The sequence below is a fragment of the Telopea speciosissima genome, chromosome 3 (assembly GCF_018873765.1).
Source record: "Telopea speciosissima isolate NSW1024214 ecotype Mountain lineage chromosome 3, Tspe_v1, whole genome shotgun sequence".
Lineage (NCBI taxonomy): Eukaryota > Viridiplantae > Streptophyta > Magnoliopsida > Proteales > Proteaceae > Telopea > Telopea speciosissima.
The window spans coordinates 7,967,983-7,981,824 of record NC_057918.1 but is presented as its reverse complement, the minus strand read 5'-3'; the positions used below and the strand labels follow the sequence as shown (position 1 = coordinate 7,981,824).

Sequence of the window (13,842 nt, the reverse complement as noted above, 5' to 3'; positions counted from 1 at the left end):
TCAGTTTGAAAACAAAGCTACATCCTAACTCCTACAAAGTTGCTTGGGTGAACAATATAAACTTAAAAAACAATAAAAGGTGCTTGCTCACGTATTCTATTGGTGGGTTGATTGATTCAGTGCAATGTGATGTCCTACCTTTGAAGTTTTGTCACATCCTCCTCAGGAGACCATAGTTATTTGATAAGAAGGTACAACATTGTGGCTATAAGAACACGTATCCCTTCAAGCACGGTGGACTTGAGATGAAGCTTCTTCTCTCTACCGAGCTCCCGGCCATTAATCTTAAGTAGACAATGAGAACGTTTCTACTCCAGCGAGTTGAGTTAGATGGTATTCTTGGTCCTATCCATACTCGATGGAGTCAAATTCTTTTCAGAAGAGAATTGATGCAATGGCGTTGACGTGGATGGACTGGCAGTGGAAGCCTAAGCCGAGATGGAACCAGCCTAACATAACTTTTTGGCATAGTTCAACAACTCGTTGAGCCTCATGAAAATCCTCCCTTGTGAAGGGACGGTATAGATTATGACAACAGAGCTGGGGGCAAGGAAGGCAGATGGAATGGGATCTCACTACTCATTGAAGAATGAAAAGGGGATTCTTTATAAAGTGCTCCAGTAACATTTGAGGCGAGATCTCGGTAATATCTCTCTTTTTGAAAAAGCGAGACGAGAGTTGAGGCGAAATGAAATATTACCTCAACTAGGACGAGATCTTGGTTCGATCGAGATTTGGACCAAATTTACCTTTATAATGTACATATCTCGACCGAGATAGTCGAGATCTCTCCAGATTTCGACCGTCTCGGTGAACTCGACAGAGAAGTGTGCATTTAACTTTATTTTTGAGGATTTTCGACAGTGGTTTATGATAAAGATATATGTAATATGTTAAGATTTATGTATTGTACACTTTTACATTTGTAATGTTTATTTAAGTTGTTTTATATTAATTGTACGATTTGATTGCTTTCAATTACTAAATTATGTGTAGAATAGGGCCTATTAGTACATCGTCACCTACCAACCTTGGGTCCGAAGTGAAACTCCTATTTGGATTTTGTTTTTGCAAAATCTGATAGTGTCATTGTGTTTAAATGGCCTAAAATAGGCTGAGTACCAAGTTTCAGGCCCAAACTAGGTCTAAACCCCACCGAAACCAGCCTTCGAGTTCAAAAAAAAAATTACACCAATGCGCCGAGATCTCGGCCCAACTCAGTTGTTTGGCTGGGCGAAACCTGTACCGAAACCAAGTTCTTGAACCTTGCTTTTTGGTCCAAGAAGGGTGGGTAGGATTTATTGCTATGTTAGAGGGATAACATGTAATCTTCTTTTTTATTTTGGTTGAAAGTTGGATACATAGGAAGGTAGCACTTTTAAAGTTTACTTGTTGAGTTTATTCTGGTTTCCTTGTTAAAGTAGATTTCCTTGTTTGAGTTGGGAATCTTAGCCTGAAATCTTGGGTTGAACAGATCAGGTTGAGTGAGTTCTACCTCAAAATGAGGGGAAGTCTCCACTGGTTCACTACCTCTATCATGAGGTTGAAGACAACCTCATCCAGATAAAGTAAATCTCCCTCCTCCCCTTTTATTCCTCTTTCCATCATTACCCCTCTCCTTTATGTTAATTCCTCATATCCTTTATTTGTTGGGACAAGTTCTTAGGTCTACTAAATTATAACCGAAATTACAAGATAAATAGCCAAATAGGTTTCAAATTTGTATTACATCCACTACTTTCCATTTTTGAAAAGATTTACTCAATCCCCGAAGTTGGTTAGTACTCATGCCACGCAAGAATTAAATAAAAGTGAACTTTCAAAATTGCTACGCAACTTTCTCTTCCTGTGTTTTTTTATTGTTTCTCTCACTTGTTTTTTGTTTTGTTTTGGTTTTTTTTTTTTTTTTTTTTTGACCTAGTTTCCTTCCACCCACGATGAATGGGATCCCCATTCACCGTGAGGGTGCGAATAGGTAATCGAGAGGGTATTTTGAAACATACTAAAACCCTAGGAGGGATTTGAGAACCCTAGCATGGTGGGTGAAGTGGTGAACCATCCTCTTTTTTTCTTTTTCTTTTCTTTTCTTTTTTTTTTTTTGGTGGGGGGGGGGGGTTGGGTGGGGGTTTAATACGTTTCTATTGTTTTCTATTCCAACAATTAAGGTGTACTTCCCTTTGGACTTGATGCTATAGCTTTGTTTTCAATATTTTTTAGGGGGTAATAGGAGCTTTAATTTCTACTCCTATACAATTAAGGTGCACTTTCATCGGATTTCAAGGTTTTTAAAATAGTTAAATAAGGTTGGGGCAATTTTGGAAGTTTGCTTTTATTTTATTCTTGTGTGGCATGAGTACTAACCAACTCTGGGGATTAAGTAAATCTTTTTAAAATAGAAAATAGTGGACGTAAAACAAATTTGAAACCTACTTATCTTGTAATTTCCGTTCTTATCTAGTGGATCTAATAAATTTCCCTTATTTGTTTTAGTTCCAAGTTTGCCCTTGCCCCTCAATTCTAATTCCTTCCTCTTCATCCCCTTAGTAGCCCTTTAAATTTCTGGTTATTTACCAAATCGCTTTTCACTTTTAAAACTTGGAGTCTTATTGATTGGATGAACCAATAAGCAATCCGAACCAGAATTTTGGAAACCCCAGATCACATCAATTTCCACCAAACATTTAAAGAAACAGCACAGGAAAGCCTAATCCTCCACTCCATACTAGTAAATACTACTAAAGATAACAAGCTCACAGTTCAAATTTATTTCTAAAAAAATTGTGGCCCCATGTTGAGCTGTAAAGAGGGACCACCTCTTTATTTGTTTTGCTCATGAACCAGATTGACAAAAACCGTTTTCACACACTTGTGCAATGTCAAACATGGGTTGTGCTTCAGTGCCACAATCAAGAACCACATGGACTCTCCTTACAATTGGAATCTCAGATAGGGATGTCAACGGATCAGATATGATCAGATCCGGATATCCCCTGACCGGATACGGATGTGAATCGAATCTGGATTTTCGATTATCTGTTTACATCCCTGACTCATGTAACCCGGACACCTTCCTCACCCCAGTGGATTTGATTCGCTCTCCATCCATGTCTCTCAGATGTCTTATAGCTCCTTTCCTCATTCTCTAAAACCCGTCAAATCTTCCAGAACCCTCAAGATCATTTGGATATCCATTCAAATCGGATAGATTATGTTTCGGATTATCCGAATTCGGATCCAAATACCCTCTGACTGGATACGGATACATCTAAACAGATACGGATGCAAATATAATTGAATTTGGATTATCGACCATCCGTTTACATCCCTATTCTCAGACCAAGGGCTCCACTAATCAAGTCAGCATTTTTGTTTCATGATTTCAGTTTTCATTTTTCTGATAATAACCAGCCATTAAACATCAGGCCAACATCACATCTCCGACAAGTTACCAGCCTTGTCTCACTCAATTTGCTAGAGCTGATTCTATGAGATTCACGGTACCTTCATCCCCAGCGCTAGAAAAGAAGGTCCAAGTCTCCTTTTTCTCGTACTCCATGTCCATAACAAGGGGAAAAATTGAGGCATAAGAATCAGAAAGCATTGAGTAAAAAGCTCCCACTCAACAACAGATTGGGAAGCTTGCAGCTGGATTGCAACAAAAGTGAAATGAAGGCCCCCAGAGCAGGAGTCTTCAAGGCTGAGAAACCAAGCAACCTATGTTACCGTACGTTTCAAAATCTGTCGTGACAAAATCAGATACTTCTATTTTCGACGTGAATTTTGTATCAAATACAGAAAAATTCTGTCTTTGCAATATCTGTGTAATGTAGCGAGCAACATTCCGCCAATTCAGTGTATATGTCATCTATTCTTAAACCAATTTCAGGCGTAACTTCAACAGAAATTTACCAGCATCTTCCTCATTTTCATTCATACCACAACTAAAAACAGAATGACAACTAATCAATATTTTTTAGGAACCTATGTATCAGGCGAGACAAGCAAGCATTGAGAAGAATAATGAAAAATGGCAATTTTCACTTCAAATAAGTAATATACGATTTATTCTTCTTTTATATTAAAAAAAAAAAGTAACATATGGTTGTCTTGTAGAGGAATAAGTTATGACATGCCATTGCAGCAGAAAGTTGAAGATGCTTGCACTGAACCTATTCAGGTATACTTCATAGGTATGTGGCAAGCTTAGATGCAAAAGCAAGTAGCAGGGTACCATGCATAAATACCGATGAAAGTTACTTAGAAGGTGAAGTTATACCCGCATGATAAACAATCTCATGGTAAGAACAATAGTATCTCTCAACCTGCAAAATGAATAAAAATAGAGAAACAATTACATATAGATCAACATATAACAATGAACACGGTTTGCACTGCCAAATTACAACAGAAACAACTAATGGAATTATATCTCTCCCCGGTTGTTACTAAAAAATTCCTTCTGTTTTAATAGACACACGCTGATTCAAAAAAAATTTGCAGCCATTGTAACGAAAAAACTACCAAGCTGGTGGCACAAAGAAAATTATACAGCTTAGGTAGTGTATTCTAGGAACATAGCAACCTGCCCAGACTCCAGCACCAGGTCTTGTAAGATTGTTTCTCGAGGTCTTTGTACGAATTTTAAGGCAGTTTAAAGTTTACTAGAAGGACTAGTGGTTTAAAGTGTATTTTAGCGACAAACGCTTGCGGTCACAGTCATGCATTTTGAAAGATTAATATGCAACTCATGGCCGATTCAGAAGTTTTGAACTAAGTGAAACTCAACGACCATTATCAAAAGACGGGCTAAATACTATGAAGTTCTGATAAAAAAAAAACAAATGTTTTAGGGATGAAATGAGTGTTACAGGTCTTTCTATAGCTTGCATGTGTGAAGTGCTCTCTTCTTTCTCTTTATCCATGTCTCAGCAATCTCAATTCGAATCTTCATTAAATGCACTATATTAAGTAGTATAGTGACCAATATGCACTTACAGGCTGTTATCTGTTCGCAAAAGGTGTTCAGCTCCACCAGAACTAAGTATTGAAAATTCAATCGCATGTGCAAAGGGAATTGTAACCTGCAAGAGAAAGGCATGTATGACATACTAATTGCAACGCAATTAACATATAATGTAGTCCAAAGAATCAATTAAATCCCTACTTTCAGAAGTAGAGAAATTTCAACAAATGAAACTGACCAAATAACAGAAAACAATAATTTCAACTCAAGTGTGGGCTTATACACTATATACATACAGTCCATCTATCACGCTGAAAGTATCAATCTTATTCTATCTGCATCCACATATATGCGAAAGAAATCCTGACTCTCGAAGTTTCACGCTCTTCCCCCTCCTTTATGTAATCCAAAGAGAACCTCAACTAAATAAAAAGATGAGGAAAAATAGGGTACAGAGCTTGGTACTCAAAACACATCGCATTGAACACAGCCTCCAAACATATACTTAACTGAATAAAAAGAGAAGGAAATTATAGACCTACAGAGCTTGGTACTCAAAACCTTTCCACTGTGTTAAACAGTATAGTGTGGGGGATTTATGTTACGTCTTTATTATTAGATGGCTTTAGTTGTAATTACATTAGAGTGCCCTTACTTGTAATTTTACAATTGTTATTATAAGTAGGTGGACCTAGGCCACGATAGGATTATTCTGAATCCTATCGTGGCTATAGGGTTCCCTTTTTTTCTCCATCGTATTCTCTCTGCCTTCCTTCTTCCTTTTTTCCCTTGTAGGTACTGATTTACAGGTTCTTATATCGTCACATGGTATCAGTCTTGCCTATCAGTTCCTACTCCTATATTCTCTGGTTTGAAAGTCCTCTAGGGTTTTCCCATTGTGGTTCTACTCTATGAAACCCTAGTTGGTAATAACATGAAGAAAAACTAGGGATTCTCTCAAGAATGTTGTTGGTTTTCTTTGTCTCTAGTGTGGATCACTGAGGAAAATGAATCTACATCGAAATCAGCAAGTATATGAAGCATATTACCTGTGACAGTGATCTCTTGGCTTTCTTCTACAAATGAAGCATATTCTGAAGGTTTTCTTGCTGTCCCTATAAAGAGATGGCACCCCTGTTTTTTGGTCCTCTTGGACAGGTCAATTTTCCCTATAACAGGGAATCTGTACATTGGAATTTCACAAGGTTTTAGGGCAATCAAGGACTATCTATTAGGGTCCTTCGCTCAAGGTTTGGTGTCTATCTAACATCTTGATGTGCTGATTAATGGAAATCTCTCCAAATCTGGTTTATTGATTTCAGAATAGGATATTTTGATTGCTAGTTCATATTCTGCCATTAGATCATCATGACATTGTGGGGCTTATATCTACTATTGGGCTGCTATACCTGACCAGATTTGGAGACCCACCAACTTTGACTTCTGGCAGACTGTTATGTCTGGCCAGGATTGGTTCTTTATTGGTTCTATTGTTGCTAGACAGTCTTTTTGATATATTTATAGCAGTTGTGTTTACTTTTCATGGTGGCTTTTTATAGATGATTTGTTGCTGGTTATCTCTTCAAATATATCATGGGTGATTCAAAACCTCCGGTGGACTCTACCAATGTCCAAATTACATCTATCAAGCTTAGCGGTGCCTCCAATTATTTATTTTGAGCACAAACAGTAAAAGTTACATCAATGCCAAGCAGAAGATGGACTATTTGATTCAAGACCCACTTCTTCCAGACTCTTCAGGAGTATAAAAATTAAAAGAGTGAAAATGACACTCTCCTTGTATGGCTCTGGAATAGCATGGATTCTTCTATTGCAGCCAACGTTATGTTCCACACCCAAGGTTTGAGGACTCGGTTTCGCCCACGGTTTCGACCAGCCACGAAACAGAGTTCTGCCGAGATCTCGGCAAGTTGGTGTATTTTTTCCCGTCATGACTTAGTGGTGGGTTTCGGTGGCCATATGGCCAAGATAGGTCCTGAAACTTGACATCCATCTTATTTTAGGCCTTCTAAACACAATAGAAACATTAGTTTTTACAAATTCAAACCCAAAATGGTACTTTGACTTCAGACCCTAGGTTGGTAGTCTACGGCATAGGTGAGCTCTACCATAGGCTATTCCACACAATATTTAGTACTAGTACGACACATAATTAAAGTAGAGGTGTAAAACAACTTAATTAAGCATTAGGAATTAAAAAACATCAAACCATAAACCATTTAATTCATTAGGCATCATATTCATAATCATACATGGTTTGTTAATAATTGTTAGAAACTTAGAAAGACTGAAAGAGACATATTAAACAAATACAAGTGGATGACTTACCTTATGGCTTATGCCCATCCACCATCCTAGAGTCCTAGGATCCTAGTAGCTAATACTGAAACGAGTGCCAGGCTGGATCATCAAGACGACCATTATGCTGGAAGTAACGCTCGAAGTCGTCCACAACAGCCCTATAAATGGAATTATCAACGTACTGGAGGTACCCTACCCTAGGGTATATATATCTCCGCAACATAAGGAACTCGATTGAAATTTGAGAGCCACCACTACTAGATGGTGCCCGTGGAACCGGGACCGGCACAGATATGTATGGCTGGGGGGTCGGGAACCCAAAGATGTTTTCCACAAAACCTGACCCAATGTGTGAGTGACCCTCATACTCATAGGCAGAGGGTAATGATGATGAAGAGCTGGCCTGCCCAACACTCGGAACCGGTGCTTCCCGTGCCATATATGGATGATGGTGCATGCCACTGCTCCTCATAAATACCACTCACCATACTCATGCCTCAAATAGTGTCAGTCAAGCTCCTGATCGTGTCATCCATGCTATATTATTGCTCCCCAGTTGATGGTGTGAATTGGCGACGTGAGCCTCCCCTGTAGGCAAGTCTACCATGGTCCTCATCCTGTGTGGCATTAGTGTACTGAATCTCTCTTGTAAAGCGCACTGGCTCAGGCATAGGCTCAACAAGCTCAAGCTCAGGCTTAGGCTCCGGCTCTGGCTCCAGGTAGTGATATTTACGGTGAATCTATGCAAAAAATAGTTTTTGAGAAGAGTTATTTACCTTGCACTATCCTCCTTTGTTCTTGAAGCTTCAATCAACAATCTCCAATCTTCATTCTCCAGCAATTTATGTGAAATTTCCAACAAAAATATAGTGAAAAGCACAAGTTTTGAGGGGTTTTCACATCAGAGAGGTAAGTTCTGTCGAGTCCAGCAAAATATGTAGAGTTTTGGGTCGAAAAATGGTATATATACTTAAGTCATTAGGCTTGGTTCGACCGAAATGAACCGAGAACAAAATATGGACCGAAATCTCAGCGAGATAGAAAGATTTCGATCTAGATCTCATATGCTTTATGTATCGCAAGGCATCCCAACTCAATGGGCCACAAAACTGAGAAAAAAGCGAGATCTCGGTGAGATCTTGTACTATGTCCACACCACTGTTAAAGGTGTTTGGAACAATCTCAAAGAAAGTTTCTCTCATGATAAAAAACATGTCCTAAGTGTATGATCTACATGAAAAGTTTTTCTCTTTCAAATAGAATGGTAAATCAGAATCAGTATGTGATTACTACAGTGCACTCAAGGGCATGTGGGAGGAACTTAATGTATATTAGCCCTTGTTTATTGATCTCAAAAGTCCTAAAATATCAGCGTGCAGAGTTTCTTGTGGCTAAACTTTTATTTGGGTATACTGACTTGTAGTTCGTTAGAAGCCAAACTCTTGCAGCCGAGAAGATACCTTCTATGAATGTGAAGTTTTGCCGGATTCAATTTATTGTGCCCCCCTCCCTCACAAAATCTGAACCGTACACTTCTAAGGATAATTCAGCCTTTGTTCAAATAGTGGCGGCCGTGGCCATGGACGTGGTGCTTGTTTTTCCGACAAAGGTTGAGGTTCAGGGTGAGGTCGAGGCTGTGGTGACGGCAAAGACCGAGGACAGTAGTAACTTGACCAAGGCATGTGTCAATGTACTTATTGCGGAAAGACTAATCATATTGTTGATACATGTTGGCGAATCATGGTAAACCCGAGTGGGCTCAACAACTGTCTACTAATACTATTACATTTGATCAAAGTCCTAAACAGTGTCATCTTCCGACTCTAATCTTGCTTCTACATCTGGAGGAAGTCAGCTTGTCTCACCATTACGAGATGAACTAAATCAATTACTTAAATGTATTCATCAATTGAGACATGTACATCCACTGCTACAATTGTTCATTCAAATACTGGAACATTTCTTGCTTCCTCTTCTACACTATAGGTCATTTACTCCGGTGCCACCACTTATATGACTGGTAAGTCTCAAGTATTCTCCTCATTTCAAAAGAATAGTCACTCTTTTAGAGTCATACTTACTGATGACTCCTCTACTCAAGTGTCTGCATCTCATTGTGTTTCCTTACCCTCTCTTACTATGTTAAACTATGTTCTTTATATTCCCAATTTATCTATAAATCTTATCTCTATTATTCTACGTCATTGGATTGTTCAATTACCTTTTATCCTACTTCTTATGTTTTTCAGGATATCAAGACAAGGAAGACAAGTGGTAGAGGGCATGAGAAGAATGCTTTTTGTTATTTTGATGGCATTATTCCTCTTCAATGGCATTACCGATTGGGACATCTCTCCCTTTGCAAACTCCAGCATATGATTCCGAATTGCAAGACTATCTCTTGACTTGAGTGTGCAACGTGTGAGGTTGAAAAGCATCATTGTACCTCGTTCCCTCCTCATGATGCTTCTTAGAGTTCTTCCTTGTTTTCTTTAGTTCATTCTGATTATTGGGGTCCTTGTTGCATTAAGAGTTAGTTTGGTTTTTTATATTTTGTTACCTTTGCAGACTCATTCTCGAATGGCATGGTTATATCTGTTAAAGGATCAATCTAAAATTTTCAAGCTGTTTAATAATCAAATAAGACTCAGTTTGATATTACAAATACAGTTTTTCGTTCTGATAATGCCTTGGAGCATACCCAGCGTGAAATATTTGAATTTTATTCTGATCATGGCATGATACATCAAACCAGTTGTACCTATACTCCCTAGCAGAATGGTGTTATTGAAAGGAAAACCCGGTATTTGCTAGAAGTTGCTCACTCTCTAATGTTTCATATGCATGTTCCAAAGTTTTATTGGAGTGACGTTGTTTTAACTACTAGTTATTTGATAAATTAAATGACATTTGTTGTTCTTGATAATCAGTCCCCGTTTTCAGTGTTTTTTCCCTCAATCATCTCTGTTTAGTCTACCACCACAGGTGCTTGGATGTACATATTTTGTTCACAATCTTCGCCCTGGTCTTGACCAATTGAATTTGTGTGTTACCAAGTGTGTGTTCCTTAGTTATGCTCGCACTCAAAAAGGTTATCAGTGTTATGATCTTGTCACACGTCATGAACCAGTGACAAGTTTGCTTAGATGATGTTGGTTGGCTCCGGTGTTAAAACGCCTTGCACAAAGGCATGTGTAGTGCATGAGAAACATAGTTGTCCAAGGCATTGCCTAGGAATCCAGGAGGATTTTGTGGGGACTAGGCGACTGTTGCCTTAATGGTACCAAACGAAGTTTGGCCCTTATTTATGCCAAATATCATTTAAGTAAATATTTTTATATTAAGATATTATTCATAAATAAGCAAACATCCCCTATTTGAATCCAATAAAAATAGTTAAAAAAAAAAATTCCAAAATGATAAAAAGTCAACCCCCCAGTTCAAGAAAAAAAACTGGATTTTCGACAGTAGGTGAAATTTTCAACTTTCTAATGCTTGGGTTTTTCTAAAATCAAAAAATACATAAATCTTAATATAGTAAAATATTGCTAAAAAGCAAAAGAGCGGTAAATATTCATTTTTTATATCTAAAATAATCATTCAAAGCGATTTTGACAACATTCGCACCAAATAAGATTTGACCGAAACATAACTCTTTCAATATAAATCAGATTTAAGCAATCTTGGATTTGTTGGAAAACTGGTATTGTACCCTACCTAACACAAAAAGTCTCATGTAAAAATAATCATTTGACCAATCAAACTTTTTAGAGAACAAGAACGTTTCTCTAAATCAAGAACAGTTTAATTACTTATAGATAAGATCATATTTTCTAAGAACAGTATAAACCAAATGTGAGACTAGGTATACCAGGACAATGACCAATTCCAAGAATAGTATAAACCAAATGTATGTTTTGATTGTTTCAAACTTCCAATAGCATGCTTCTTCAGTTCTGCTTCCTTCTAGTTCTATGTTTATTTTTTATGACTTGGTGTGGTTTAATATTGATTTTTTATGACGATGTGAGTTAATGTTGATTTTGATGACTTGATGTGACTTAATGTTGATTTTTTATGACTTGATGTGGCTTAATGGTGATTTTTTATGATATAAGGTATATATTGTAGCATACTAAATAATGTTGGAAAAGAGAGGAAATAAAAAATAACACTTGGGCGCCTTGGGCGCCTAGGCAAACGCCTTGTCACCTAAGTGCTTAGGCACCCCTCCACCGCCTTCGGTCGCCTTATCGCCTAGACAACTATGTGCTCCTCAAACTAAGGACATTGAGACAGCTCCTCTTAAATAAAAGAATGATCAAGTTTGCCTTAGCAATGAAATATAAAGATACTTCCACAAGATCCTACCCATCTTACTCATACGAAAACCGAGCCTTCATATTTTTTTCTCATTTCCAAATCTTGAAGGTGATGACAAAAATATGAACATCAATGCTGAAAGTGAAAGACAAGTAGCATATCAGAAAATTAAACTTTCTTCGACTAGTGTGCTCAAAAAGGAAAGGATGACGAAAATCATTTAGCGCAATAAAATGTAGATGTGCAGTTAGCTTTATTAGTTTACTTCATACCCAGGATTTTGTCAACTGGTTGTTGATGGATGTTGAGGGCATTCTCATCTACCGAATCAACTCTTAAATGCAATCACATAAGAGGTCTACATGAATTGAACCTTATCTTCAGCTTAAATGAATAAGCTAGAAGTTTATACTTTGTATATCACATCACCTCAGCCCACTCAAAAACTTTTATAACACAGAGCAAATGCTTATTAAGTGCTTCTAAAATTAAATTCTCATCTAGAAGAATATGGCAAGGGTTCATACGGTTGTGCTTGGCTGAAACTTTTCTGTGACTACAACACCACGAGGTCCGTTGCACTTGATACTGAAGCCTTCCTTTTTAATGGCTAAAATTGCTGGTTCCCAGATATCAAGATATCCAGCCTGCGCATAAAATCAATAAGTAGCACACTAGACTGTAAGATGCCTCAGAAAAGTGAAATTGTCCAAGACTTCTGGTAAGAAACAGCAAACATAAAAAAATTAGTAGAACAAAAGGGACAATCCAATGTTATTTGCTTCAATGCCATACCGATAAGGAAACTTCATATGAAGCATGTCCACTATAGAGGGTCTTTTCTATTTGTTCTTGCATTTCAGGATCTGTAAAAAGAAAAACACATCTCAAGCTGTTCACAAATTAAATGTCATAAAACAAGAACAAAATTAGAGGAAGAAAAACACAAATGCAAAAGAATGAATTTCACTTTCTCAAAATAAATGACAAATTGGTTCTCTTACCGCAAGTGATCTTTCTTTGATCATTTGCTAAGACCTTTACAAGTTCACCCTGGTGTTAAACAAGAAAATAGTTACTCAAAATCAAGTATTAGTACAAACTTTGTGACATGATATAACCCAACAACTAACCAATAAACACAGCAAGGAGAAGAGAAAGAGAGAAGAGACGATGGAAGAAGGAACGGTTGGGACAAAAGCCAAGTAGAAACCAAACCAGAATCTATAAAGGAAGAAGATGAGAACTGAGAAGAGAGAACAATGGAAAAGAGCTATCTAAACCCACGATGGGTGTGTGTTTTCACCGTGGCCTACCTTTTATTTATATATGTCTGTCCAACATCATTTGTATTCCTAGCAGGAATACAACACCTAATTACAAACTAAAAAGGAAACTAATATAATAGAAAGTAAATCAGACTCAACTTACTCCACGACAGCGACACTCAAATCCTAACACATCTTAACACTTCCCCTCAGGCTGGAGTATACATATATCAAAAGAAAGCTCCAGCTTGGACCAACAAGAACATAAATTAAACATAACACCAGTCTTGAATAGCACTTGTAAACGCCAGTGAGTACAGAGAGAACTTCATTCAGGCAGCAATATCAACTCAAACACACAAATCATCATCAACATCAATAGATAATAACCATCATGTCGAACAAATCCAATCAGCATCGAGCAAAATAGTCCAATAAACACAGCAAGGAGGAGAGAAAGAGAGAAGAGACGATGGAAGAAGGAACATTTCTGAACCACGATAGTCCAAAATAGATTGACTATCATGGGCTGCTTTGTATTTATAAAATCAATCAAGAATCCAACTTAGATTACAACTACAAATAAGTAAACAAGTAAGACTTAAAAACGAAACCAAATCACACTAAAATAGTCTAGGACAGCTAGTCAAACTAAAGACATATCACATGATAGGAATCTCTCCTATCGTGATTACTTTCACTCCCCCTCAAGCTGGAGTATACATATATCAAAGGAAAGCTCCAGCTTGGACCAACAAGAATAGAAATTAAACAACAAGAGTCTTGAATAGCAGTTGTAGATGCCAGTAAGAACGGAGAGAACTTCACTCAAGTGCTAATAACTGCTCAAACACACAAACCATCAGTAGCATTGCCATTTGGCAATCTCGTCGGAGAGAAGGCCTGAGGGGCAGTGGCCAACCTTTGAGGAGCCGATGATGGAGGGAGGAACAAAGTGGAGGAGAT

The 13,842-nt window shown here is 37.7% G+C and overlaps 1 protein-coding gene across 2 annotated transcripts in view; it reads right to left on the bottom strand.

Annotated features, from left to right (window-relative positions):
- The window catches only part of LOC122655933, a 36,413-nt gene that overhangs the window by 10,148 nt on the left and 12,423 nt on the right, over positions 1 to 13,842 (bottom strand). For both annotated transcript variants that reach the window (XM_043850324.1, XM_043850325.1), the window contains exons 16-20: positions 12,613 to 12,661; positions 12,404 to 12,474; positions 12,136 to 12,255; positions 4,996 to 5,081; positions 4,277 to 4,322 (exon numbers count right to left, since the gene is read on the bottom strand). In XM_043850324.1, the coding sequence (XP_043706259.1) occupies positions 4,277 to 4,322; positions 4,996 to 5,081; positions 12,136 to 12,255; positions 12,404 to 12,474; positions 12,613 to 12,661 (372 nt within the window). The remainder of the gene's footprint in view (positions 1 to 4,276; positions 4,323 to 4,995; positions 5,082 to 12,135; positions 12,256 to 12,403; positions 12,475 to 12,612; positions 12,662 to 13,842) is intronic.